At 44.3% G+C, this 27,804-nt stretch overlaps 1 protein-coding gene across 2 annotated transcripts in view; it reads left to right on the forward strand.

The window, feature by feature from the left end:
* Positions 1-18,250: 18,250 nt before the first annotated feature.
* The window catches only part of TBC1D9 (TBC1 domain family member 9), a 77,848-nt gene continuing 68,294 nt past the window's right edge, over positions 18,251-27,804 (forward strand). Inside the window, exon 1 of one of the 2 annotated variants that reach the window (XM_090036492.1) lies at positions 18,251-18,763. In XM_090036492.1, coding sequence (XP_089892618.1) covers positions 18,637-18,763 — 127 coding nt within the window. In that variant the 5' untranslated portion in view covers positions 18,251-18,636. The remainder of the gene's footprint in view (positions 18,764-27,804) is intronic. The other variant, XM_090036491.1, reaches the window with a different exon arrangement.

A 27,804-nucleotide genomic window follows, 5' to 3' on the forward strand; every position in this document is an offset into this window, starting at 1 on the left:
CCCTGGTCAAGGAGTTTAGGTAACTTGGCAAACCTATACCCATTGCTAGAAATGTAGTTGCCAAAATCAGTCTGGGACTTGGAGTTTGTAAGTAAATTAGCCGAGCTACACAGTCAAAGTTTAATGGTAGTGAAAGCTGTAGTATAATTCAGGTTGTAAAATAGTTTCCAGGATCCTTTTCTATTTTTTTCTGATTATAACTTACTAAAAAAGGCTTTCTTCTTAGCTGAAACTTTCTGCTTGGTGACAGTGACATTTTTTCACATAGAGAAAGGGAGTTCACAGAAATTCCACTTAGCTGTTTTTGAGGTCAGTGGGAATGGGAAAAATCCAGCAGTCCCTTTTGAAAAATTACACATTTTCTAAAGAAAGCTACTGCAAAATTTTCTAGTCAAGTTACAATGTTTTATTTAGAGTAAACTGTCCTTTACTTGGTGTTGCTAGGCTCTGAGGGTAAAAGGAAGATGGGTATAAATTACTAAAATCACTTCTGAGCTTTCCCAGGACTCTTACTAGAACCCAATAAAGTCCAGCGTCCCGTGATATCATTATATATTTGCCATGCCTAATTCTGTCAGTGCAGATGCTGTGGCTTTCCCTGAGTAGGGACTTGGACTCCATCCAGGGCTGATGCTTCTGCTTAGGTAGTGGTTGAGATAATTTATATGAGGCAGACCAGCAGTGTTCTACTGAACATGGTAATACCCTTCCACATGAACAACAAAAGCAAGAGAAAAAAAATCACAGACAAACAGGAAAAATGATCTCAGATCGAGTGATGATAGTGGCTTACTACAATTTTTGTTGCATTTTGGAATGTTTTACTAATTCTAAACTCAATTTGTGTGTTGTGCTGTTGTAAATATGTAGGTCTTATAGTGTGATGTGCTGGTAGTGTGCTGCTTCAATCAATGTAGGGCTAGTCCATGCACAGAAATTGAACTGATTTACATGTTTTGGCTAAAATATGAATTTAGTTAAGAGATTTAAGGGTGATGGATAATTGATTTCCATTTATTCAGCAAGAAAGCCAATATCAGTCACTCTTCCCTGTGGTGCAGGGACACTTGATAATCTGAGGGAAGGGGGGACACAAGTGTTTCAAACTACAACTGATGAAGTAGGCTGTTGCCTATGAAAGCTTATGCCTCTGAACCATGGATGTGGACAAAACTAGAAACCACAGTTCCTAAGTTACAAAGCTCTAAGGTTCTTAGCATAATCTACAGAATGACTCTTCTGTAAATGAGGGTCAGTTACTTTCTATGGTTTCATAAAACTGAAAGAATCAAATGCTACCATAAAAATTTGTCCTTGTGAAGCATTTTTAAAATCACAGCATCTTAGAGAATTTTATAGGGAATTTGGATGAGTTTGGATGGAAGTGATGTAAGGTTTTAAAATAATATTGGCTCTTAAAATTGCTATAGTTCAGCTCTTCTTGGAGTTGGCAGTTTCCAATAACCAGATAGATAACTTGCAAATGGTTTATTACTCATAATTTAGAAACTTGAATTAAATACATTTTTTCAACATTACAGAAAATCAATTTTTTAAGGCCATTGAGTCCAAACAGGAAGTTCTTTCTGGTTCCAGTTTACAGAGCTGTTGTTGCATGATGTATTATTAAGTTTTTAGACACATACAGAAAAAATTATCCATGATGTAACTCTGTTGATTTCAATGAAGTTAGGCCAGGGATGCATTTGATCTATATCTATCATTGTCTTATGCACACAAGTTCAGGATATCTTGGGGGCACTTAAGATATACAATAGGCAAAATTAAATAAGGCAAGTTGAAAAGGTAAAAGAACATCACAACTTGAAAAATTAAAGGTTAAAATAGTAGGATGTTGTCATGTGTGTTGTGTCCAAACCCTGTATTCCAAAGTAACTTATCTCTGGTTTTACTCTTGAATAAATTACATGCGTGTGTAGGGCACCTGTCCTACAGCTCCTTGCCACTATAGCTCAGGATAGAAATTGCACATAAACCAGTATAAGTGATCAGAAACCAGTTCAAATCTGTAACTCAACAGAAGTTCAGTGCACATAAACTGCTTTCAAAATGGCCAAAACTCATTTAAGATAAACCTGGTTGGATGTAGTAGCAGACTTAACTGATTAAGGTTTGTGAGGGCGTAGGGCCTAGGAGAGGCCGTGTACTCCCTAGCACCCCCTACCGTCACATAAGGTGGACTCAGCACCCTCGGATTCTCGCCCGCCACATCTTTGATAATAAATAAGTTTAGATGGGAGGCTGCATTTCTCCCCCAGTGAACAGTACGTATGTTCCTGCCCCTGCTCCATATGGGGTACCTCTGTGCACCCCTGCCTTAAGGGCTAAGCGTGCCTCCAAACCTCCCCTTTAGCACACCCCAAGCCTTGCAGCTGTTGCCTGGGACGTTGTGTGGTCCCCTGCCCTCTGGCGCCTTCTCTGGCACCCCGGGCTCATCACCCACCTTGCACCCCTAGGCCTGGCCTGTAGCTGCCACCCCGTTACCAGCGCCTCTGGGCCTGTTACATTCTTGGGCTACTACTCAGCCCGCTGCCCCACTCTGGGGCCTATGACACACTCTCCACGGCCGTTGCCCCCTTCTGGGCCTACGCCACGCTCTTCACACGCACTCGTTGCCCCCTCTGGGGCCCCGCCCTCTCTGGGGCCTAAACCGCGTTCCTCACGCTTGGGGCTCAGGTGGCCGCAGCCATACCTGGCCCCTTGACCCTTCTCTGGGTCATTTGCCCCACTGGGCAAAACACCGCCCTTACGGGCTGGGGTCCGAAACCCTGCACACCGCGCCTCTCTGGCGCAACACCGCGCCTCTCCGGTGCAAACAGTAGTGCCCCACTAGCACTGCTCTTGTGCCACTACTGGGCACCCAGGACCCCCAGGTTATTGGGGAGCTCCCGTGAGGCCTCCTCTCACCCCTATAGCCTCACCTGGTCCTCCAGTTAACTATAACTGAAACCCTAGCCAACTGGCTGTAACACAAACACCCCAGAGCCTTCCTGCTCATAATGTAAACTCCAAGCCCCCTCTAAGGCTCCCAACCATACCTCTCTTCAGGGTGTTCTCGTCCCTAGCATCATCACAGCCAGTCAGCCAGGTAAGGCTGCAACCACCAACTCAGGCTGCTCAGCTCAGCCACAGAGGTCTTGCTCCTACAACAACCAGAAGGGAACTGCTCCTGGGCCCAGGCCTGAGCTGTTATAAAGGGCCCAGCCCTGCCCCCTTCTGGTCACCTGACCGGCTGGTTGCCATAGCAACCCGCAGCTGCACTCCCCTGTTGATTGGCAGCTATTTACTTATCTAAGGCACAGGACACCCCAGTGCTCCTGTGACAAGGTTAAATTGGTGTATTTAGGGCACAGACAGAAGAGCAGCTCCTCATTGAAACTCATAGCACTTTGCAGGAAGCACTGTGAGTTGCAATGATCCCCAGTCCCAACAGAAGTTTGCTGCCAGATCTAGGAGTTGGGAATTCATTCTTGGGGTTCCCCAGCTGAGACTGGAGGATAGGATGGGTGGATTGGAGTCCACAGAGGAGCTCCAATCCACCCACCTCACCCACCCCACCCTACAGCACTAGGTGAAAAAACTCCAGATCAAACCCTCTCCATTCCCTTTTCCCACTTACATTCTGAAAGAAAAGTGACAGGCTGGGAGCTCCACAGACACAAGTTATAGAAGGCCTTCCATCTTAGAGTATGTTCATATGAACACTTATGTAATGAGGGTTCAGATTTTCATGGGACTGGGCCCTTTTAAAGCAGTTTGCAGCTATGCATTTCTGTTTGGTCATGGCTATAGACCACTTTGTAGGACCAAATCAGACAAAAATTGTCACTTCTGTCTGCACCCTTAACTTCTGTCCCAGATCCCCTCCAGATTCAAGTTAACTCACAGTTCCCCACCCTGCCAGGATGCTTTGCACACACCCCACCCCACCCCAGCCCTTCCCCCCTACCTCCTGCTTGCAGCATAAAAGGCTTAGCCTTGGCCCATGCTGTCTGCTCCAGCCCATCAGGAAGATGGGCTGTAGAGCTCCCCAGCTTTTGGGCTGGGGCACTGCAGGCATGTGCCTGCATTTCTGGAATCAAAAGTGAATGTGTATTCACTTGCTTTTTGGCTCAATCTACACAGATTAGACTAGCCTGCAAAGATTGAATTGATTTAGCCTTGGGCTTTTTGACTGTCTATACTTAGCCTGTATGTGGTGGAAGAATGAGTAATAGCCTGCTTCCTTTGAACAAAAGCTTACCTGGAATGAAACTCATTAGAGCTCTGAACACATGATTTATAATTTGCTACCATAACTCACTCTGGGGTATAGTTACTCTCTACTTTCCAATGATTCATTTTACATTGGAAAAGAGTTACCCTACATCTGTGTAAAGTTGTATGACATGAGTCTGACAACAGTTTTACCCTGCAGTAAAGGCAAATTACTATAAAGTAAATGTGCCGTGTGTCTGCCCCATACTCATACCAACACTAAATTCCCAAGTGCAGCACTGAATCAATATATAGCTATAATGCTTCCTGTTCAGGAGCTGGCAGGTATGGAGCCACTGTGCATGTCCCAGCACCATGCTGCCTTGTGCCCAAGATGTCTAAAAGGCAGATGTAGTTAAATTAGATTTATTTAATCTAATGTAAAGCAATTAGATTAAATTCTAATCGATGATAGCTATGCAGGGGGCTAGTTGTGAGCTATGAGGTGAGAAAGGTTGAGAGCCAGTGGTTCAGAGAAATGAGGCCAATCTAAGTAACACACTCTCTTGCTGCCAATTCAGGTATGTGACTCCCACTAATTTATTCCCCAGGATTCTTTCCTAAGACTTCAGAGCTGTGATTTCCAAAGGGTGTGTGCTGCAATGAAGTTTATTTCCTACCTATGGGGACTTTTTACCATCTTGCACCATCTCCACTTTTCCCAGAGCCTGATGAAGGGACTTTGATCCCGAAAGCTTGCAGAAAAGGACACTTTTCTTGCCATTTTCCAGTTGGTCTAATAAAAGGTATCATTTTGGAACCAAGAGTTCTAGTTTTTTGTATGTCTTTTTGTCTCAGACCAACACGGCTACCAAGCACACCCCTGAAATATGGAAGATGCCAAATTTCAGCCAATTTTGGATTTTAAACTTCATTGCAAAACAAGGAAGGGTTTTTTTGCCTCCCTGCCTGCCATCTGACACCTTCAGGGAAGGAATTCTACCCTATCAACACATCAAAGAGCTACTCAACACCACTCACAAAGACACACATGGACCCAGAGGGACAGACTTCCATCTTCAGCTCCCTCTGTGGAAAAATGAAGTTTATTTCCTACCTATGGGGACTTTTTACCATCTTGTACCATCTACACTTTTCCCAGAGCCTGACGAAGGGACTTTGATTCCGAAAGCTTGCAGAAAAGGACACTTTTCTTGCCATTTTCCAGTTGGTCTAATAAAAGGTATTATTTTGGAAACAAGAGTTCTAGTTTTTTGTATGCTGCAAGAATGGAAGAAGCGTGCTGTGAAAAATGGTGTGGATGGGGCCCTAGTCGTGCTGGCCTCCTGCACTGAGAGAGGGCTCATGGACTGGATCTGGCCCACAGACCAGTGAGTGAAGTATGCCACCAATTTTAATCCAGAGAAAAATTGTGTCCAAGGTATCCAAAGTTTGGGAAACACTGCTTTAGATGCACCAAGACTCAAGGCAAGCAAAATGACTGCAATTATGACAACTGACTGGTGGCTAGATTATTTTATTAAGTCAAGCAGAACACAAGGAAGAAATACCAGTAACTTTAGTTACAATATTTTAGCAGGAATTACATCTCTGAGACAGGCCCACCTCTGGTGGAAGTGCTCTTCTTACGGTAAGTCCTCCACATCAGTAGTGAGTCCTCTAAGTATACAATAGATAACACAAACAATTTAAAGATAAGCAAGGAATTTCATTTAAGGGTAAGTGAATCCTGACTAGCTTATCATGGGTAACCTAGACAGATTTATAAATGGGCAAAGGTGAGTGATCTTAACTAGGTCTTACAAAAGCAAAGAAAGTATGTAAACTCAGATTTTAAAAGAAAAGTCATTTGAGCATGGGTCCTGAAACAAGCAATTAACAAATGTTAGTGCTCTTAAATCCAAAGTAACCCTACTATTTACAAAATTGTCTTACGTTTCATTTCCAGGAAAACATAGATTAGACAATTCGGTGTTTTAACAGAAGAAGCAGTTGATATTAATTAAGTACAGTAGTATTTTAATATCCCATTAAAATCACTGCAAGAAACAAAATAATGCAAATGTGCTAGTAGTGCATTTGCAACAGAATTGCACCTGGCATGCTGAAGACACAGCACTTAAACATTGTTGGTTGTAGCCGTGTTGGTTTAAGGACAAAGGCAGACAAGGTTCTTCCGGTAGATGTGATATCTTTTGTTAGACCAACTAAATAGTTGGAAAAATTGTTCTTTTTTGTGTGCCCAGGAGAGTGCACAAAACACCAATAGACTCTATGTCTGAAGAGGGGTGTTTGTGCCTGAAAGCTTGCAAAGAACAATTTTTCCATCTATTTAGTTGGCCTAATAAAAGATATCACATCTACCCAAAGAACCTTGTCTGCCAAAGACATAGCACCACACTGGAAGGGACTGTCTTGCTAAACTGATTTGGTGGCTTCTTTCTTAGCTGTCTGGTTTCTGCTCACTTATAGAGATGCTTGTATGGAAGTGTGAGCTGAAATTGTTTCAGCTGACAGAAAAAAAGCAGTGTGCGCTGATGTTGCTTTCTCAGTTCAAGGAGAATTATACAATTCTTTCCATCCTTTCATTGGCTGAGGACAGTATACCTATTGCAGGGCTTAGCCAGATTCAACGTACCAACTCCTACCACCCTTTAGGTGCTTTAATGCTTAACAGGTAAAGGGTGTGGGGGGTGGTTTGGTTTTTTTTTCTCTGTAATTATTACTCTACATTTGTCTTTGTGGTAGGGAGTTTTGCTAAACAACTCTAGAATTCTAACTCTTTCCCATGTTTAGTCCACTTCCCTTTAGTTCCATCAGGATTTAATAAGGATGGAAATTTTGTTCCAAATGAATCTGATATTCTTATGACAATGTTTAAAAAAGGGTAAAAGGGATAACCTAAGGAACTTATAGACATCAATCTTTAATTACCTTGGCATAGATTCTGTGTAGATAATGGAATAGTTAATATTAGACTCTATCAATGAACATTCCTAAACTTATGGCTGCTGTTAAATTTGAGGGAAAGGCAGGGAATGGCTCATCCTGTCCATATAATATTTGTTACGTGTTTTTTCTAGATCAGTGGTTCTCAACCTTTTTTGTACTAGGATCCATTTGTAAACATCCATTGCCAGTTTCAACCCAGTGCCCTTCACTCCTGACCTCCTGTCCCCCATTCCCAGGCTCCAGCCTCCCAGTGTGTGGGGCAGGAGGTGGGGGTGTGGAGGACATGGGGAGCCCCAAGCAGCCCCCTTGCAGACTGGAACTCTGCCAGCCTGCAAGGGAAAAGCCACAGTTTCCCACATTCTTGTCCTTTAAAGGAAAATCCAGTTTTAAAGTTTGTTGATTGATTGTTTGAAGTTTTTTCATGACCCTTTTATATATTCTTGCAACCCAGTTTTGGGTCATGACCCTTGGGTTGAGAAATGCTGCTCTAGAGCATTCACTGGTCTTCACTGTCTGATAGGCGTTCACTGTAACCCAGTGTGGCAGTTCTTATGTTTTTGCACCATCTGTGGAAGGAGTCTGTTCCAGGCCTTGGGGGCTCGGACGGTAAGGAAGTTTTTCCTTAAGTCCAGCCTAAAATGGTCTTGGAGGAGTTTGTGACCATTTGACCTTGTCATCCCTTGGGGCACTCTGGTGAACAGGCATTCCCCCAGATCCTGATGTACACCCCTTATATACTTATCGGCAGCCACTAGGTCACTCCTGAGCCTGTGCTTTTCCAGGCGGAAGAGTCCCATGGCTCTCAGGCTCTCTTCATAAGGCCTGTTCTCTTGCTCTTTGATCATGCATATGGCTCTTTTCTGGACTCTCTCAAGTTTTCCACATCCTTTTTAAATTGTAGAGCCCAGAATTGGATGCAGTACTCTAGCTGCGACCTCACTGAGGCCACATACAGCAGGAGGATGACATCCTGAGAGTTGCTTGAGAAGCATCTATGGATGCAAGCCAGAGTTTTGTTTGCTTTACCAGCTGCAACATTGCATTGGTGGCTCGTATTCATCTTGTGGTCAGTATAAAGGAGATCAGAGACTAGATGATCTAATGATTTCTCTCTGGCCTTAAGCTGTATATACAAAGCCTTTTTACACTTAATTATATTTTAGGAGATCATTTAAATTTATGTAGTAATCCAAGACGGCATCATCTCTTCTTTTTAACTGTCTTTGGCACTAGCATAACTTGGGATGGAGCTGAGCGGAGCACTAGCCGTGGGTGTCCAGTTAGTAGGGATACCACAGTGGTGCCCTCCTCTGCCTCCCTTAGTGGAGCATTTCTGTTGCAGTGGCAGCTGGGTCCACAGACACTGCACTGCTGCTGTAGGAGAAACAGCCAGGACAGAAAGATCACACTGCAGCAGAAGCAGCTATAGCCACCAGGGTTGGGGGGGGTGTTGAGTCCCTGGAATGGAAAGATCATTGATGTGGCACCCCCTCCCGCTCTATGCTCAGCAGCACTTCCTCTCTGCCCCTCCCCACTGTTCTCCAGCAGGATGCCTCAGGGTACAAACCTAACCTTGTTCATTAGTTCTGTGGTCTTTGGAGAAGTGACTTGTCTTTTCAACTTCAGTAAGGAGTTGCTTAAGTACTGACAGATGCTTAATTAATTCTCTCATTATTTACTTCTTGAAAGGCTTCTTCTATGTTAGTAAAGCATCTTCTTACTAGTTATATGGAGCCAATATTAGGAGGGTATTGCATTTGTAGGCCTCTTACCAGAAATTTTTCACCTGGGAATGTTTTCCATACCTTGTATTCAGACAACCATCTCTATAACATTAACAACTATTTTGGTGCCCTGGAGCTGTGTTGCTTTTATCTGTTTCTACTACAAGCATTGAGAAGGGAAATTGTGACTTGAGGATTCATAGTGGCCTCCACACTACTCCGTGGAGGGAGTAAGTTGCTGTCACTATCCTGCTGACACAATTACACTTCAGAGTATGTTTTGAAGTGGAACTACAGCTCTATCCATTCTGTATGTGCCTGATTTCTCCATGTATAGGAAGTGGTGGAATAGCCCACTTCACTGAACCTTAAGCCTGCTGAAACAGGCTACTGATGCAAGGGAAAAAGGGTAATTTTACTGCCCCTTTACTCCATGTGCTCTGGCCTTTAGCTTGTGCGTTCCTGCCCTGAGGAATACAGCATTTCAGTTGTCTGCAAAATGCTGCACATATCTATGGCACTACATAAACAACCATGAATGCTAATTATAATGCTGCCTACCATGCAAAGCCCTCCAGGGAGGTGTGGAATTGTCCAAGTGTAACAAGTGGTTCCCCAAGGGGTTGTGCAAAAATGGGCTGTGAATTCTAAAGATGAACCTAGGAAAACATTTGGCTGCAACAAGAGAAGTAATAGTAGGTGACATATTCAAAAATATTAATTCAAAGTCTTTTGGGGAGTGCAAAATATGCCACTGAATATAAAATTGTTTTATTAAATCCTGTCAGTGAATGTGGTGAAGAGATGGGCTCCTGAGTCGGACTGAAAGCTTGCAGTCAATTTGTTTGCTCTAAATTTGACAGTTTCAGCACTCAGCAATGAAAATGTTCTGAATGGAGACATGGACAATTGGATATTCTCTTCAAAGTTCCAGCTTCATGGCAGATATGTGACAGAGAAATTTAAAAGCATTCAGCTGCAACAGACATCCTGATGTGATGCCTTCGGAAAGTTAGCAGATTTAATGAAACGCTGTCAGCTGGCACTGGTGAGTGAGAGGGAGTCACTATGATGTATCAAGCAGCTGCAGGCTGTGGATACTGTAGGTAGAACCTTTAGTTTTATTCCCAGCTTTGCCACTGGTCTACTCTGTGACTATATTGTAAATGTAAAATCCTTATGCACAACTTGTCTATTCTCCTGTGCTTTTAGAGGAAAGAAAAAGTGATGAGACAAAGGGCTTATCCACCTTTTAAATTTATTGTAGTGTAATTTGACTTGTGAGTGGACGTGAGACACACACCTCCAGCATGGCAACAGAACTGACTGTGCAAGAGGTAGTTACAGCACATTGAACAGCTTTTAACTTCTGCACTGATGTACCACTAACTTGGAGACCCACTGAGGTATTATAAGGTGCATTCACAGGTGACACATAGGGGCAGCATGGGTGGGGGGCATGTGCCCCCCAGACTTTTGTGCTGACAGTGGGGCATAGAGCTGCAGCCTAGTCAGCCAGGGCCTGGCAGTGGTGGCAGCGTAACGACTTGTGTGCCAACAGTAGGGCATGAGTCTGGAGCCTGACTGGATCCAACACCCTGCAGAAGTGGGGGTGGTGGCAGCAGTACAGAGTTGTGGCCCCCCCCACTATCAGCACGTATGCATCACCTATGGGTGCACTGGCCAAGTTGTGTTACTGAAATATTTTTAAAGAAAAAGATATTTAAGACACTTCAAGGAATGCACCTCTACCTGGGTTAGTACCAGTGGTGATGTGTAGGGGGTGCACATGTACTCTTTGTGAGCACTGGTGCATCCCCTGACAGCCAGTGTTCCTTACTTAGGCGAAGGGCAGTGGGGGCAGGTGAAAGCATTTGTGCCCTCTCTCAGAGCACTGCCCAGGGAGTGGGGGTGGCAGGAGAATCGATCCTCATGGTCCCCCTGTGACTGATCGCACTGACTGGGGTGGGATTTCCCTGTGGGCGATTGCACCAACTGGGGGGGTGGTTCCCCCTTGTCTGTTTGCACCAACCCAGAAATGGTGCATTGCTGGCACTGCTGGGTTGGTGCAATTGGCCATGGTTGGTGTGATTGGCTGCTGGGGGAGCCCCCTCCTGTCACTGACTGACCGCTGTGGGGGACAAGTGCCCCCCTGACTCAGGAGGCACCAGTTGCCCATGGTTAGTGCAGATCTCTATTTATTCCACAATACAAAATAGGTTGGTCTTGCTCCACACCCATGAAACTGAAGCCAACGTACTCTTTAGTCCATAGCAACTAACACATTACCGTGACCACAGACATGGGCGCTAACAGTGATTGAATGCCTGCGCAGTTTCTACTTCAAAGGAAAAGAACATCAAGAGATGTTATGTCAAAGAATTGCTACCTAAAGTATGATGAAGAGAGGAGAGAAAAATCAAAGGAACTGGGGAGGACCTCACCAAACCCAGCTGCTATGAGGAAGATGGAACAAAAAACAATACCCCAGGACAACATGGAAGTTTTCTGTCAGAGTGACTTGGAGCTCACTATTTCTGATAGCTCAGACCTTATTCCCAACATTCTCCCAGCATTAAGGCTTTTTCCCAGCCATCCTATGCTACAGGGCTACAAAGAACATGGGTAAAAATAGCAGATCTTTTTCACTGTCTCCCCCCATGAGAAATAGGCTGTTTAACTCCCATGCCAAACCATGTGATTCAGAAAATATTTTTGAGCCCCTGCCCATATATATGCTTTTGACTTTGAAAGCACAAAATGGCTTCTATGGTGCACCTGATTTATTTTTTAGAGGATTTTAATTTCCCACTTAAGAATACATACTCAATTTCTTAGTGCTCATAGTAGCTACAGTTTTCCCAGCATGCTCAAGAACAATGGTAGCAGGTACCAGTGGAGCAATTGCAATGCTTCATTTCTGGGCCTGGCACATGTGGGAATTTTTTAGTAACAGCCTTAGGAGTGCCAGGGAAGTGATGTATGCATACCCAGTACTTAAGCTGACATACTCATCATTCTTTAAAAATGAATTGAAAACATCTATATATTCACATTTCTATAGCTTGTATATTTTCTTAAAATATCTGCCTTTCCTGTCACAAAATGCACGTGCCTTATGTTACGATCTAGGCTGTCCATATACTAAGAACCCTGTATAAAGTTTTATAAAAAGCATAAAAAGTGCCATACTAGGGCAGACCAATGGTTCTTCTACTCTCTAGCCCAAGGTTACTCAAGCTTCAGCCTGCAGGCCAAATGTGGCCCACAGAGCCATTACATCTGGCCCACAGAGCTCCCTATGGGGTGGAAAATTTAGCGGTGGGGGAACCAAATTCCCAAATCCCAAGTCCTATACTGCCAGTCACAGCCAAGCCATGCCCCCTCCCCCACACCTGGATCAGGGCTGGGCCATGTTCCCTTTCTCCCTGTGGGGCTAGTTTGGGGTTGGGCCATGCCTCTTCCCCTGTAGAGACAAGCTGTGCCCCCTTCCTCACCCTCCTGCCCCTGCAGGGCCAAGCCACACTCCCTTCCCGCCAGTGGAGTTGGGCCATGCCCCCTCTCCCTGCAGGGCCAAGCCAAGCCCTCTTTTTCATTTAGGGCCAAGCAGTACCCACTTTTCTCCATGGAGTCATGTCATGCTCTCTTCCCATGGGCCTGGGTTGCAGCTGGGATGCCCTGAACACCCCTCCACGTGGCCAGATGGTGCCTACCACCACTCTCCCCCACCCCTTGCCCAGTGCCAGATCATGATCACTGGCAGAATCCCATCCACAGACAGACGGTGCATTGCCCTTCCAGCCCACCAAGGAAAAAAGTTGAGCACCACTGATTTAGCCCAATATTCCACCCCTAACAGTGTGGGAATGGATGCTATAGAGGGAGAGGATTGAACTGGGCATCTCTAGAGCAGAGGTTCCCAAACTTTTTCTTATTGCATACCCACTTCTACATTTACCAGCTGCCCACAGATCCCTACCAGCATATGTTTGACATCTTAACCCCTTAAATGTCAAATATTACTATAATGAAATTAAACCCCCCATTACACAATTTTCCTGTGTACCCCCCAGAGATGTCTTTCATACTTACAGGCATATGCATACCACAGTTTGGAAGCCCCTGCTCTAGAGTGATCTATCCTCTATTCAGGATCCTCCCTGGCTTCCACTATAATTGGTTTAGAGATGCCAGAGGAAACAACTCCAACCATTCTGCTCAATAGCCATGAATAGATCTATCATCCATGAATTTATCTAGTCCCTTTTCGAACCTGACTATGCTGTCTGCATGTACCATCTTCCGTGGCAATGAATTCCATAAGTAACTATACTTTGCATAAAAAAGTATTTTGTATTGTTAGTTTTAAACTTGTCACCTACTAATTTCAGCAGGTGCTCCATAGTTCTAATATTCTGGGACATGGTGAACAACAAGTTCCCTGTTCACTTTGTCCACATGCTTCATGATTTTATAGACCTCTATCCTATCTCCCCTCAGCCTTCTTTCCAATCTGTAGAGTCCTAGCTTCTTTTTGTCTCTTCTAGTGTGGCAACTGCTCCATGGCCCCAGTCGTTCTGCTTGCCCTTCTCTGTACCTTTTCTAATTCTACTATATCTGTTTTGAGATGTGGTGACCCTAACTGCACACAGTATCCAAGAAGTGGGCATGCCATGGGTTTTTATTGTAGCATGATGATGTTCTCTGTTTTGTTTTAAATTCCCTTTTTAATGATGCCCAACATTTTACTGGCTTTTTGGTCAGCATTGCACACTGAGCTGTTTTTTAGAGCACTATGTACAATGCCTCCAAGGTCTCTTTCTTGAGTTGTAACAGCTACCTCAGCATGTTATACATATAGTTGAGGTTATTTTCCAGGAAACTGCTAGTCAACCCAGGTCTTTCAGGATTATCCTGTGTCACCAATGCTGGCAGGCTGCATTCAAAAGTGACAGTCCACTGGGTGATCCTACCTCAGGATATAGGTGAAATGTCAGCTTGATTTCAGCTTTCTTGTACTCAGGTGCTTTTATCATCCTGGTCTGAAGACATTGCACTAGCTCAGGTACAGTTTCAGCAGCACATTTGTTACCATCACTGTAAGGACCAGAGCAATTATCAACATGCCCTTCCTGCTGACTGACACAACCTCAAAAATAGCATTGTCTGGCCCCAAACACCAAATGGATGATGAGGATAAAACAAGTGGCATTGTGGAAATTATGTTTTACCATTGGCCTACCCCACCTCACTAAGATCCACAATTCCCTTCTATATGAAAAGCATGTGAATAAATATAGCACAGAAGTAGAGAAATATAGGCAGTCCTCAACTTACAGCATTTTGAGTTGCAACGTTTTGCACTTACAGCACTTATAAATTGACACCCTGTTTCAACTTTATGACATCAGTTTTGACTTTACAACGCTTGGTCCAATGCAAGGCCATGCCAGTGAACAAGTTCGCTATGTCATCCATCTGCCTGGAGAACATCTGTCCAAGCTTCCTTGGACACTTTCTTTAAGAAAGCAGACAAGACTCCAGAAAAACCTGCAGCCAAGACTCATGAGAAGGCTCCAGCTAAGAACCCTTCAAAAAGTCCAACCAAGCATCCTTTAAAAAATCTAGCAAAGTCACCTCAAAGAAGTCCTTCCAAATCAATATGATTGTTATTTATGATATAAATATATTAATGTAGCTATATTACTTTTCTATAATTGAGTACAAAATTCTGGGGTCCTATTTTTTGTGAAAATAGGGTATCAGGCCTTGGTTCAGGAACCAATCCCCCATTTATAACATTGTTTCTTATGAGAAAATTGGTTTCGAGTTACAGCGTTTCGACTTAAGATGCAGTTTTTAGGAACCAATTGTGTCATAAGTCCAGGACTGCCTGTACACCATTGGACCCCTGACCAAAATGACAAACACTAATTTTGGCCAGTGATTTGAGGTGAAAGGACTTCAACTGTTATGTGTATGCGCTGTTTGAGTAATATTTGCTGTCTGGCACTTAGCACAGGTAAGTTTCAAGTATAGCTGTGCCTTTAGGATTTACAGGTAAGACGTTGTATTTAATTCTCAGTACAGTTCATGTTTAGCTTGGGAGGTAAAGATGAAGGACAATCTAAAAGTTTCATCTGTAGTCAGTTTGAATAAAGGGCTCCAATCTTCAATCTCAAAGCTTGCAAGAAATCCCACTGAAATCATTGCAACTACTCACATACTTAAGTGCAGTATAAAGTTAAATGCTTTGCAAAGTTAGGAGTATAGGCCCCAAACAAAAAAACTACACACGTCTGAATTTACAGATCATCACTACCCTCATATTGATACTACTTGTGTTTATAAAGCCCATGGCAGGGGGTCAGACTAGATGATCTGCTTAGGTCCCTTCCGACACTACCAGCTATGCAACTATGAAGCTAAGCATATATACATACCTGTTAGCAAAACTGGCACTTGTTTGTTTCTTCATTGCACAATCACATTCAAAATCAACTTTGCTTCAAGACCTTTCTCTAAAAGTTTATCTGACATTTATGAAAGAACTCTTAAATCATAATTTTGTTTGGACTTAAAATCAAGTAATGCTATTTTTGTGCTATTCTAGAATTTCAACCAATTGTGTTTCTGGTATATTGTGAGGTATTCATTTTTTTTTCATATTTATCTTTTCAGAACATTTCATATAAGGTAGTATTTCTGGCTTTGGTATTAGGTAGTCTCAAGGTAAGCAGCTGGTGACCATATCAGAAGAAATAAGTGCTCACTTCTTATTGATATTTGCTCTTAATATGTGTATTCCTCTTACTAGTTCTTCATAATGTAAAGACCTTTATCTGTGTGCTTAAACTGGGAGTTATCTTTAAACTGTCTCACTGAATGCTGGGTCACAGAAGACTTCTGATCTTAGACTAAATGACCCTGGAATACAAATTAAGGCAGTGGATTTTTCTATTTTGACATTTTATATGTAAGATTTTTCCTGTTGTAATTAAGTTTGCTTTCAAGCTATCTGTGGAATAAAAGGCTTTAAAAATAAGACTAGGATCTGAGGGAATGCACAAATCCTTTTACAGGAAGAATAAAATAAATATGAAAGAAAAACCAGTTAGATCAAAGGACATCTAGGTGAATGTCCATGCAAAATTAGGTTACAGAGGGATTCAGCAAAACAAAGACAGATGTGGCAGGTGGCTACTTATTCCAATGAAAGATAAAATTTGTATTTTAAAAAATCTTCACTATAATCATGTTAAAGAAAAGAAGAGATGGTCTTACATGGCATTATATTTTCAGTTATATTTATTAAATCTATGTGATTTTTAACAAATTCCTCTCCAAATGGTTTAATTTAACTAGTGTATGCAAAGATGATGCTAAAAATTTGTTTTCAGTCATCTTCATGTAATCAACGTGAGTCATTACTTTTTACAATGTTACTGTCCTCATGCCTCAAATTTATTTAGCAGATTAACGAGCATTAATAAATCCTGCTGGCTGATTCTACCTCCTAAAATTTTGCATACATGGTAGTCTGGCATTTAAAATTAATGGAGAAGAGGAGAGCCTCTTGTACTATATATTTCTCTTTTTGGGATCAGTTAGACTTTTCCCACCAGAGATGAACTCTGCCTCTGGGTCTGGCTGTTTTAAAATTCATGCCCCCAACAGATTAGAGATCCTTTAGTTAAAAAGATGTATGTGGTTGTTTGCAGCAGAACATCTTTATGGCAAACTTTCTGTCCACAATGATTTTCTTTCCTAAAATTTCTACCTTTGTTACCACCGCTTCGGCTCAGCAGCAGTGGCAGTGATAGAAGGGGTCTCTTGGCAGTGTTGACTAATGTCATGGCCTTTGTGTAGTGTAAGGGTGGTATCCTTGTTCTGTTGCAGTGATTCTCAACCAAGATGCCATGGCACCCCAGGGTCCCTTGAGATCTTTCAAGGGTGCTGTGGGGTACCACGCAATGTTCGCACTGTTACGTGTGCCAACAGCTACAGGATTCACAAACTAAACCCAGAGATTTCAAGTAGGAATCCTTAGTGTTAAATGCACCAGAAGAATTGCTCTATTTTTCTCTCAAAAAATAAGAGAATTTTCTTCTGAAAAAGATGAATGAAAACTGAGCGCTGGGTTTTAAATTGTAGCCATGTGGGTCTAAGGACATAGGCAGGCAAGGTTATTTGAGTAGATGTGACACCTTTTATTAGACTGACTGAGTAGTTGGAAAAAAGTTCTTAGCAAGCTTGCAGGCACAAGCAGCCTTCTTCAGCAATAGAAAGTCTTTGCTGTTTTGAGACTCCAAGGAATAAGAGAAGCTAAAAGTGTGACAGGATGTCAGTGAGAATGTAAATAAGTAGAAATTAGGAAAAGAAAAGGTAAAGCAGAGAAGGGAGAGTGAAAAAGCAGGAAGAAAGAAAGCCAAAGGTGAGTAAGAAAGACTCTACAGTGGTAGTAATTCAAGGTAGAAAAGAGGATGCCTATGAAAAAGGAAATAGCTGGAAATTAGGAAGACAAAGGGCAGAAAAGTTATGGGGGGTGTGAGAAAAAGGAGGCGGGGAGGAAGAAAAATGTAAAAGGTCAGGTCTGGCAGCTACTTGGTGAATCAGATGTCAGGCAGGGTGTAATGTGCCATAAATCCAGTATCTATATTGAGTCCATGATTTTTAGTATCCGGTAGATTTATGAAGTGAAGCTTGCAGGTGCTGCTACAAAAGGTGTTTTGTAAATTCCCTTTGAGGATTAGAACCGAGAGATCGGAGAGAGTGGTTGTCTTGTGAGAAGTGTGGCCCCACAGGTAGTTGGGTATTCTTGTCTTTGATAGATTTCCAGTGTGTGTTCATTCTGGTGCGCAGCTGTTGTTTGCCTTCTCCTACATATTTTCCACCAGGGCATTTTGTTTACTGAATGAGATGGGTAACATTTCTGGAGGTGCAGGTGTAAGATCCAGGAATGGTGATGGTTCTGTTGTGGGGTGTAGTTATTGCAGGGGTGGGGGAGATGTGTTGGCAGGCTTTGCATTTCTTGTCCTGGCACGGTCTGGATCCATTCGCTGTGGTTTGGGTCATAGGGAGTTTGCTTCTGGTGATGAGACTCGGTGCTTGTTTAAAGGCTAGGCTGGCCTTCAAACACCCGCTGTCACTGGGCCACCCAGCTACCTGGCAGGCGGAGGGGCAGCAGGCACAGCACCCCGCAATTCTGGGGTGGACGCTGGGCTCAGCCCCGCCCACCTTAGAACCTTGCAACACCATCCTGGTGCGCCGGCCCCGCCCACTTAGAACCTTGCCCCGGTGTCGTCCTGCGCGTGGCCCCGCCCACTTGGAATCTCAGTACACAGGCCTCCGGGCGGAGCCCCGCCCACTTGGAACCTTGCAACACCTTCCGCCTGCAGGGGCTGGGCTGCGGGATGCTCGGGGAGCTGCGGTCGGCCGGGCTGTGCGCGCCTCGGCGGCGTCCCTCAGAGTGCGCAGTGGCTGCAGCCGCCCCTGGGCTCGGCGGGCGCGGGCGCTGATGTCAGCGCTGCTGCGCTGATCCTGCCGCCGGGGAGGGAGGATGCGGCAGCCCTGCCCGCGGCCGCGCTGCCTGCGTGTGGCCGGGGCTCGGCCGCCTCCCAGCCGGGCCGGGCAGCGCGTTTGATGCGGCCCCCGCCCCCCGCGGCGTACAGGACTTAGGCGGCCGAGCCCCTGCGAGCCGCCCTTTGTCTCGGCCGGGAGCATGTGGGTGAACCCCGAGGAGGTGCTGCTGGCCAACGCGCTGTGGATCACGGAGCGCGCCAACCCCTACTTCATCCTGCAGCGGAGGAAGGGGCACGGCGGCGATGGAGGCGGCGGCGGGCTAGCGGGTAAGGAAGGGCCTGGCACTGGCAGGCAGCTCGGCTCCCCAGCCTGCCCCAGCTCGGGCTCTGGGCCCGGCAGGGCCCGTGGGGCATCGCGCCCGCCCTCCCGCGGGGCATCAGCCGCTGCCCGGCTCCTGGCTGGGGCCGCCCGTCGGGGAGCGGGGAAGGGCTCTTGTTTGCCGGGCTGGGAGCTGGGGCAGCCCCAGGGCAGGTGCTGGGGCGCTCTGGCAAGGGAGCCCGAGGAAGGCTCCAGCTGGTGCTGAGCAGGGCTCCGTCCTGCTGGGGCATCTTCCTGCCATCTTTGCTGCTGTCAGTCCTTGCTGGCGTGGTGAGAACGGCAGTGGCTTCCTTCAGCACCACCATAGCAGTGCCCGCGGCTCCCACAGCTAGAGTGGTTTGTGCCAGTTCCTTTCTTCCCCCTGCCTCGACTAGCTGGTTTGAAAAAATGATCACAATCACAGATAAATCCCAGGGGTCAGTCATAAGGCCGGGTTGGACCCTGTTTTGTTCTTTGGGTGCTCTCCATCCAGCCTGTGTGCTCTTCTTGCAAGGGCTGCCTTTTCCTTCCTTGGGTAATTGGACCTGCCTTGGTCCCTGTTTGGCCCATATCAATGAGTAGCAATTCTCTGAACCGTTGGGAGGTTTATATGCCAGGGATTGTCTTATTTACAATAGTATTCATGTAAACTTCGTAGAGTGTGTGTGTATATGTATACATATGTGTGTATATGTGCATGTGTATATACACCCCCCCCTTTTATGTGTGTGTGCGGCAGACAAGTTCCTTTGGGTAAACGTGGTATCTTTGATTAGACCAAGTAGTTGGGGACAATTGTTCTTTGCAAGCTTTTGGGCACAAACACCATTGTTCAGGAATAGGGAGAGAGAGAGAGAGAGAGCCCTACTCATTACTTATCTATAGATGTAGAGTGAGTGGATCTCCTTGACAAATACTAGATTGACTTGCATAGAAGATGACCCTGATTATAAGACCCCCCCCCAATAATTAGGTTTTATTTATGGGAAATTTACAAATTTGTTAATTTTCCAGGTGCACAATCTAATTACTGGAGGATTGCCTTCAATTTGTCCCTTTCCCACTGCTACAGCAAGGAAAATAAATCTGGGGGGTTAGGCAGCTCTCTTGCCCTCTGACCCCCACCCCCCAATTGGTTTTACTTGCAGCCCCTTTATCTCCTCTTTCTTTACTGTCAGACCTGGCTCTCCCTGAGCACGTGGAAGCAAGAAGCGAATTTAAAAACAGTGACCTTGAAATCAATATACTTGTAGTAATTTGCATATAGTACCAATAGGTTTAGTTCATGCAGAATTGATGCATTTTATCTTCTTCTTTTTTTTTTTTTAAACTGCTGCAAGTTATAGTACAGGTATTCCATAAACATACTTTTCAGTAGCACTTTGGCACCTACTTATTTAGAATACAAACTATGTATGATACTATTCCAAAACCAAAAGTCTCATGATTTACCATATAGCTCATTGGTCTGACGTGGGCTCATTGGCCTGGGCCCTGAAAGGCTGTTAAAAGAGTCAACAGCCTTTCAAGCCATGGTGACCCCATAGTTCAGTGTGTGTGTGTACTCCAGATTAATTCCCCTCAACACTCCCTCGCTCCGTGTGCTAATTAGCTGACAAATATTTAAGGCTGGTGAAGAAATATATTCAGTTTAGTGACTGACCATGACTTGAAAAAGAGTCATCGGTGAGCAAGACTGCACTCAATGAGCACTACTATATAACTTATTCAGATGGGTAGCAGTAACCTGTCCTTGTAGTAGGGTCCTAGCAGCATGTCTACCCAATATGGGCCATGTGTTTTGTAGTCCTGCTCAGTGTTGGCTGCATGTAATCAGCTTCATAGTTGGTTTCCATTACAGAGCACATATGGCTTTTAGCAGCCGTTCAGAGATAGACAATGAGGTTCCCTTGTATGCAAATGTAAATGAGGGGAAGTCTGCGTGCACATTTGGTGGTAGGCCCTGGCTAGCTGCCAGATGATTTTGTAGACGATGAAAATTGTTACTATTTGAAAATAATTTATAGTCTAATAAAGCATTTTTTTCAAGTATACATCCACCCTCTGTGTATAGCCAGGGCCACTTCTTTCACCCATCAGTATTGTATATTTATTAATCTACTTATTTCCTCCCTAGAAAGCAACTGAAATACTGCTTCTATTTGGTCATGGTAACCTTCCAGCAGTTGCTCCATATTGGCTGCTAGCCTATCCACTAATGAAAATTACAGACAAGAGTGACAGTTCTATTTTAAATCCCTTTTCCCCCTCAGCAGTCTGTTTCTAAAGCATTTAATGAAGAACTCTTTGCATGCTCTACTTGGGCATTACACAGTTGGTTATGATTCCTTCTACTGTCCTACTAGAATGATTAAGGGATTGGGAAATATACCTGTCATGAAATACTTGAGAAGCTGAATCACTTTAGCTTAACAAATGGAAGGTTAAAGGGTGACTTGATCACACACTCTAAGGCTAGGGACAGAAATACACATAAACCAGTGTAAGTGATTGGAAACCAGTTCAAATACAACAGAAGTTCAGCACACACAAACTGCTTTCAAAATGGCTGAAACCTGTTTAAGATAATCCTGGATAGATGTAGTATCAGACGTAACCTATTTAGGTTAAATTGGTTTATGGAACTTCTGTCCCAGATCCCCTCCAGATTCAAGTTAACTTGCAGTGCCCCAGCATCCCAGGATGCTTTGCACTCCCTATCCCCAAACTCTGCTTTGCAGGGTGGGTAGGCTAGCCTTGGTCAAAGCCGTCTGCTCCAGCCAGGCAGGGAAGTGTACTCTTGTGCCCCCCAGCTTCTGGCCTGGGCCACTGCAGACATGTGGCTGCATTTCCAAGATCAAAAGCACATGCTTGTTTGCTTGCTTATCGGTTCAGTCTAGGTTGCTTAGACTAATCTATGAAGACTGAATCGATTCAGCCTTAGGCTTTTTAACTGTCTTTACTTAGTCTAAGTGATCATAAGGAAGTGAAATTTGGTAATAGAAAGGATCCTCAGTCTAGTAGACAACAAGATAGGAAGATCTAGGGCTAAAAGCTGAAGCTGGACAGGTTTGGACCACAAATAAGGCACCATTTTTAGCCTCTGGAACACTGTATCAAGGGTTGTAATGGAGTCCCCCATTAGTGGACATCTTAAAATCAAGGTTGGAGTTTTTTTTCTGTCTCATTCTAAAAGGCATTAATCCAGGGGAGCTCTCCACTCTGTGTTATACAGGGGTTATGGCAAGGGTAATCAGCTATGTAATTAGTAAGGATCCTGGTTTTCTCTGCTAAAAAAAAAATGTACATTCTCTGATTAAAACCCCTAAAATCTGTGTTTTTCCTTGATTAAAATAAAATTCCCTATAGAGAGATGGATAGATATTTCTCTATCCATTGAACACAAAGTTTTATTAACATATTTACAATTTTAAAACAATATGGAAGCTTATCGGTGGCTCAGTCACTATAATAAATACATTCTAAATACCTATACCTTTTGGGGTTTGACTTTTGGGATTTTTATCATGGAAAATCAGAGCTCTCGCTGCCCTTTTCACTCACCAGGATGTGGATCCAGCTGAAGCTGTCCCTGTCCCCCCGCCCTCCATACCCCCTCCCCCACCTTCTGGCACTGAGCAGCTGTGATATGCTGGTGCCTTGCCCATAGCAGTGCCCCTCACTTCCCACCCCCAGCCCTGCCCGAGAGGCCCCCCAGCTGCCAGGGCTACGGGGCCATGGACCAGGGTCTGCAGCCCCCAGCCCCCCACAGCAGCACCCAAACCCCTGCTCCCCCCGTGGCCAGCACATCCAGAGTGGAGCCCATGGTGTGGGGGCAGATGTGGGCTCGGGGCTCCCCACCTTGCTGCCCTCCCCCCAGGGCCTCCACAGCCCAGCAGGCAAGACCCAGGCAGAGCAGAGCCAGGTGGGGAATCTCAGTGTTGCTGCCTGGAGCCCAACGTGGCCATGGGAAGGCACCCCTTGCCTGCCCAACAGCAGTGGAGGGCACAACCCCACCCTGCTGCTGCCAGGCTGGTAGGGGCCATCTTGTCATGACGGCATGGGACTTACGACAGCAGCACTGAGGTTCCCTGCCCTACTCTGCCCTGCCGCACTGTGTCTTGCCCACTGAGCTACAGAGCCCCCAGGGGGTGGGCAGAGGGTGGGGAGTCCCGAGTTCAACACATACACAAATTGGGGGCGGGGGTATGTGCCTCCTGGTGCCTCTCCCCCCTGGAGCGCATGCAGTGGCAGGGAGGCAGCCCCCCTGCCACTCCCCTGACAAGCCACCTGTGGCCCCATCCCACTCTCTGCTTGGGTCCTGCAGCTGCGTATGGCCCCAAGCCCCATGCACTGCTCAGGCTGGGCAGCACCCCAGCCCTGCCCAAGTCCCCCTCTCACTATGGGAGCCTTAATTTCCCTCCCCCCCACAGAGTTACCTGCAAGGAGCTGCTCTCTAGGCTACCTGATGGCTATGTGCGTGCATATGTGCACATGGCACCCTCTGCCTGACCATCCTCCTCTTGCTCCCCCCATTGCAGGCTGGAACTCTGTCATCCTGCAAGGGGAAACCCACTGTTTCCTGTGCTTTTTGCCCTTAAAGGAGAAAATCCAGGTTTTTCTCCTTAAAATGGGAATCAGAAAACCCGGATCCCTGATAATTAATTATCTCCTTACAGGTAGGGGCAGTTGTTGGGACCATTTGGTATACAGGTCAGTCTGTTTGCAAACTGCTATTCCTGTAGATTGGTTTCTGTAGATTGAGAATAACTCCAGCCTCCAATCCTGCAGATTGACTACCTGAAATGTCACCTCATATGGAAATGGAGCAATGGTGACAAGTAGCCACGGCTTTTCATTGGCTGCTATATTTGTTTTTCATACTGTTGACTGTTATTGTAGGTTTTGGAAATCAGCAATTAAATGTTTATACATATGCAATTTATTGTAGCCTTTTCTAAGGGACATATTGAGAGCACCACTGCTCAACAGATACTCAAAGCATGTAGAAATAGTCTCCAGCAAATTGTTAGTATTAACATGACCATGGACAGCAGGCAGGGTTGGGTCCCATTGCAATGGTATATGGTCCAGGTCCCTGGCAACGGTACCTAAAATACCCTTTTCCAATATGTTCTGATGGGGATGGATGGAGCTTGGAAAAAAAATGATCGCATTTGGGATGGTTCTGTAGCATTCCTGCAAAGTGTGACAGTAATCATGAACCGCAATATATCTGGCCCTTCTTAAAGAAACATGGTAAAGGCCATTTCTTAACAAAAGAATTGTTCTTAATACTTTTTTAAGTTGAAAGAATGCTGAAATTTGGTCAATTAGATTATCCAACTACATGCTCTAAAATGTGGTCTACCACTGAGTAATACGTGAGAAAACAAATCGTTCATGCTTAACAGGAATTGGAAATACTGTATACAAAGCACTCATTTTGGTGGGAGGGATTTGCCTTCAAGGAAAGGAGTTTGATAATTTTCCTCAGAAATTTGTCCAGTAATATTGGAGGATGGGGGTTTGTTCTATAATGACTTCTAATGACTAGTGTTTCCGTAGAATTAGCTCATGATAAAGTTTCGCTGGATTTTTAAAATGTCATTTGACTTACAAATTGGCAAGAAGACAGACTTGTCAAAATGGGGAAAGATTACTGATATGACAAGAAGTCTGGATTTAAGCTGATTTAGTTAACAGGGGTTTTCCCCTGTTTTAAATATTCATATTTTGATATAGTTCTGGATTGAGTTTAAGTACTTGCATAGAGAGCTACTAGGAAAAGGGACTGCCTTTTTATACAGTGCCTAGAACAATGAAATTGTGGCTGAAAACTGGGATGCTTATGTGTTATTTCAATTCAAATAAGAATTTGCTAAAACCACTTACAAGCAAGTTTAACTAAATGACTAAAATTGATTCTTAAGTTAAAATAGGTGTCCACCCAGCCTTTTGCATCAGTTTAATAATCTTGTTTTAAAAATTGAGTCAAATTATGTCAGTGCACCTTTTGTGTGGATAAAAACAAGTAGGAAATATGAGTTGTTTAAGGTTTATTTATCTTTATCAGAAATGGAAAAATGGAAATGGCTTTTGCTAAATTGGGATTTAATAGCTCTTCTGTAACTTTGCCCTTTATCTTATATCATCACATAAATCTCTCAGGGTTTGACTAAAAGTTTACTTGCATAGTTTAAAAAAAATCAAAGGTCAATTTAACATTGTTTATAATGAAATAATGTCACTATTTGTACTAGGCTTACAGTTCTGTTCTAATATAGCTCATACATTTGATTCCCCCCCCTTCCCCCCCCCGCATGACTTTCATCAACATGGCAAAAGCCTCTTTTTCTACTATTTTATTTCAGGGCAGTATGCATCCTCTTGTCTTTGAGTTTTCTCTCATTTTCCCTTCACTTCAAACTTATACTCAGTTACCTATTTGACTACCCCAGTTCTCTGCCAAGAAATTCTTGACCAGCTCAGCAATAGAATTGGATGGGTAGACGCTTGTAGTTTGGTAACAACGTGAGGTGTTCCTTCCACATGTGGGTTGATTTTTTTTTTTTTAATTTTTTTTTTCCCCTTTTTAAAGGAATTTTAAACCTATACTGGCTAAGACAGTAGAAATTTAGAGGAAGAAAATAAATTGGATTTTCTCCGTATTTGATGTGCAGTGAATGAGGTGCCTTAGACTTTTATAGGTAAAATTACTGGATTTTTGTTTTTGTTTATTTTCTTAAAATAAATAGTAGTGTTTCATTCTAAGAGCAAATTGATTTATCAGTGTTGACATTGTTTAAATCTGTTAGATTAAAACAATATCAACTTCTCTATATACATATAACGATACTTGCCAGACTAATTTAGAAAGACTACTGTAGCGATGTAATTGGTATTCTAGCCTCTTAATTATTACTGGATGCAATTTGTTTCCAGTGCAGAGCTAGAGAGTCTGAGGTTGTGGTTTGATATGATTTCTTTGTGTAAACCTGCAGCAGACAGAAAAGGAGCCTGTGTTTTTTTCCCTGAGAATATTCTTCATATGAAATTATCCTTTCCTTTTTCTTTTCTTTTTTTTTTTTTTTTAAAGTTCTGGATTGGTAGGCAAGGAGCAGGTTTGGGGTTTGTTTGCAGAGAGTCACATTTCTGGATTGAATTGTGGAGTGAAATGTTTAGGCTACCAGCTAGATCCCTACATGTATGAGAGAGTGTATTGCAAGCTAGAAAACAGTGCTGGAAATCCATGAAGTATTGCCAAAGATCCTTTTAGCACCTAATCTGTAGAGAGCTTTCTGCTCCCTTCCTGCTGGTCTGCTTTCTACTCCCTGTGCTAGCTGCAGCTGTGCCCTTGCCCCTCCTTGATCTACTGCATGCCACACAGCTGCCTGTGCCATTTGTGGCATATGTAATGCTGGGTGGCCACCCCAACATAGATGTTACCTCAGGTTTGGAAAAAGGATTCTGTTTTTTGCCAACTAAACTCCATGGTTTTCTTTTGGTTAAGGGAAACACTGTTTATAAACCCTTTTATTTTTAGGCACTTTTTCAAAGATTGCTTCTCAACAAGCCCGAAATAAAGCAGTTGCTAATCATTGCAGAAAGCATATTTCACATATTGTACCGTTCCTTCGTTCATCCTCCCTGCGCTAGCATTGGTTCACACGGCTGAAACGAATCCCTTCTCCTCCTCTTTGCCTCTTACTTCTACTTCCATTTGTTCTCTGGTGTTGGAATGGACTACTTTACCCTTCCTGCTAAGGTTTCGTATGGGGATCCTTTACTTCTTCACATCAGTCGGGTTCCGCTTGAGGCTTCATCTGGTAGTAAGTGTGTTGGGCCACAGAGTGCGTACCTCCATTGTTTCCTTTTCATAATGGCAGAGACAAGCAGTTGTCAGTAACTTCTGGGATATCTTCTTTGTTGCTAGACTCTTTCCATCAAATAACCAGAATCTTTTATATGTGCCTGCTTTCAAAAGCATCTGTTTTCCTGTCTAGCACTTTAGTACACAGGTTGGCAAGCTCTGGCCTGCAGGCTAGATCCAGCCTGTGAAGAGGTCAAGTCCAGTTCACAGAGGTCTGGTGCAGCATGGGGGATTGGCATGGAGCTGTGCTCTGCCACCCATCTTCTCTGCAGCGCTTTTATGTCTTGTGCAGTCTGCTGCATCTGTGCTGCAGAAAGGCCAGGAGTCTGCAGCAAGGGAAGTGCAGATGCTACGGAGCAGAACCAGAACAGGCAACTGGTCGCTGGGGAGGAGGCAGAGACTTCTGGCCCACAATCACAACCGGGTCACCAGCTCTGGCCTATGCTGGCAAAAGGCTGCAGGTCTGTGATTTAAGAGATCTCTAGTCCCCACCCCCCTGCTTTGGCACCGAGCTGAAAATCCTCAGTTTTGATCTGGTACTGTATAGTTTTGAATTCCTTCTTTTATTCAAACTAGCGAACACCTCTTCTTATCCTTGATGCCACTTCTTCCTTTTTAAGGGCTCTTTTGGTTAGTATGGTAGAACACTCTTAACTTTTTGATGTTTTTGCTCTCTAACTTGATGTTACTTCCTGACATCTGGGTTTCAGGGATGTTTGCTATGCCATTAGTGATTTCTCCCTCCCCCGCCCCCCCACCTTGTTGATGTGCTATTTTGTCAGGCTTTCTTTCTGTCCATGGCTTTCTAGAGGTCCTGTTTGGCGCAGTGACATGAGCAAAGTCTAGGCCTTGTATAAACTTGCCACCTACCCATCAGTAAATCAGGGTTTGTATGGTCAGCACACTCTTGTCTAGTCTGTGGCAGCACCAGCCAGCAGCAGAGAAGGAATGTGACCCTGTTTCTTGCCAGTATCCTCAATGAACCACTCTTGTCTAGCTTTTGATCTTTACAGGGTACCTCCCACCTCTCTGTGGGACCTTGGTGAGGTTGACAACTTCAGTGCTGATGTAGGTCTGCAAAGACTGATGAGCCACCAATCTAGGTTTAGTTCTTTATGGTTCCTAGTTTGATATCTG

The sequence above is a fragment of the Crocodylus siamensis genome, chromosome 2 (assembly GCF_052110815.1).
Source record: "Crocodylus siamensis isolate JL-2025a chromosome 2, ASM5211081v1, whole genome shotgun sequence".
Classification (NCBI taxonomy): domain Eukaryota; kingdom Metazoa; phylum Chordata; order Crocodylia; family Crocodylidae; genus Crocodylus; species Crocodylus siamensis.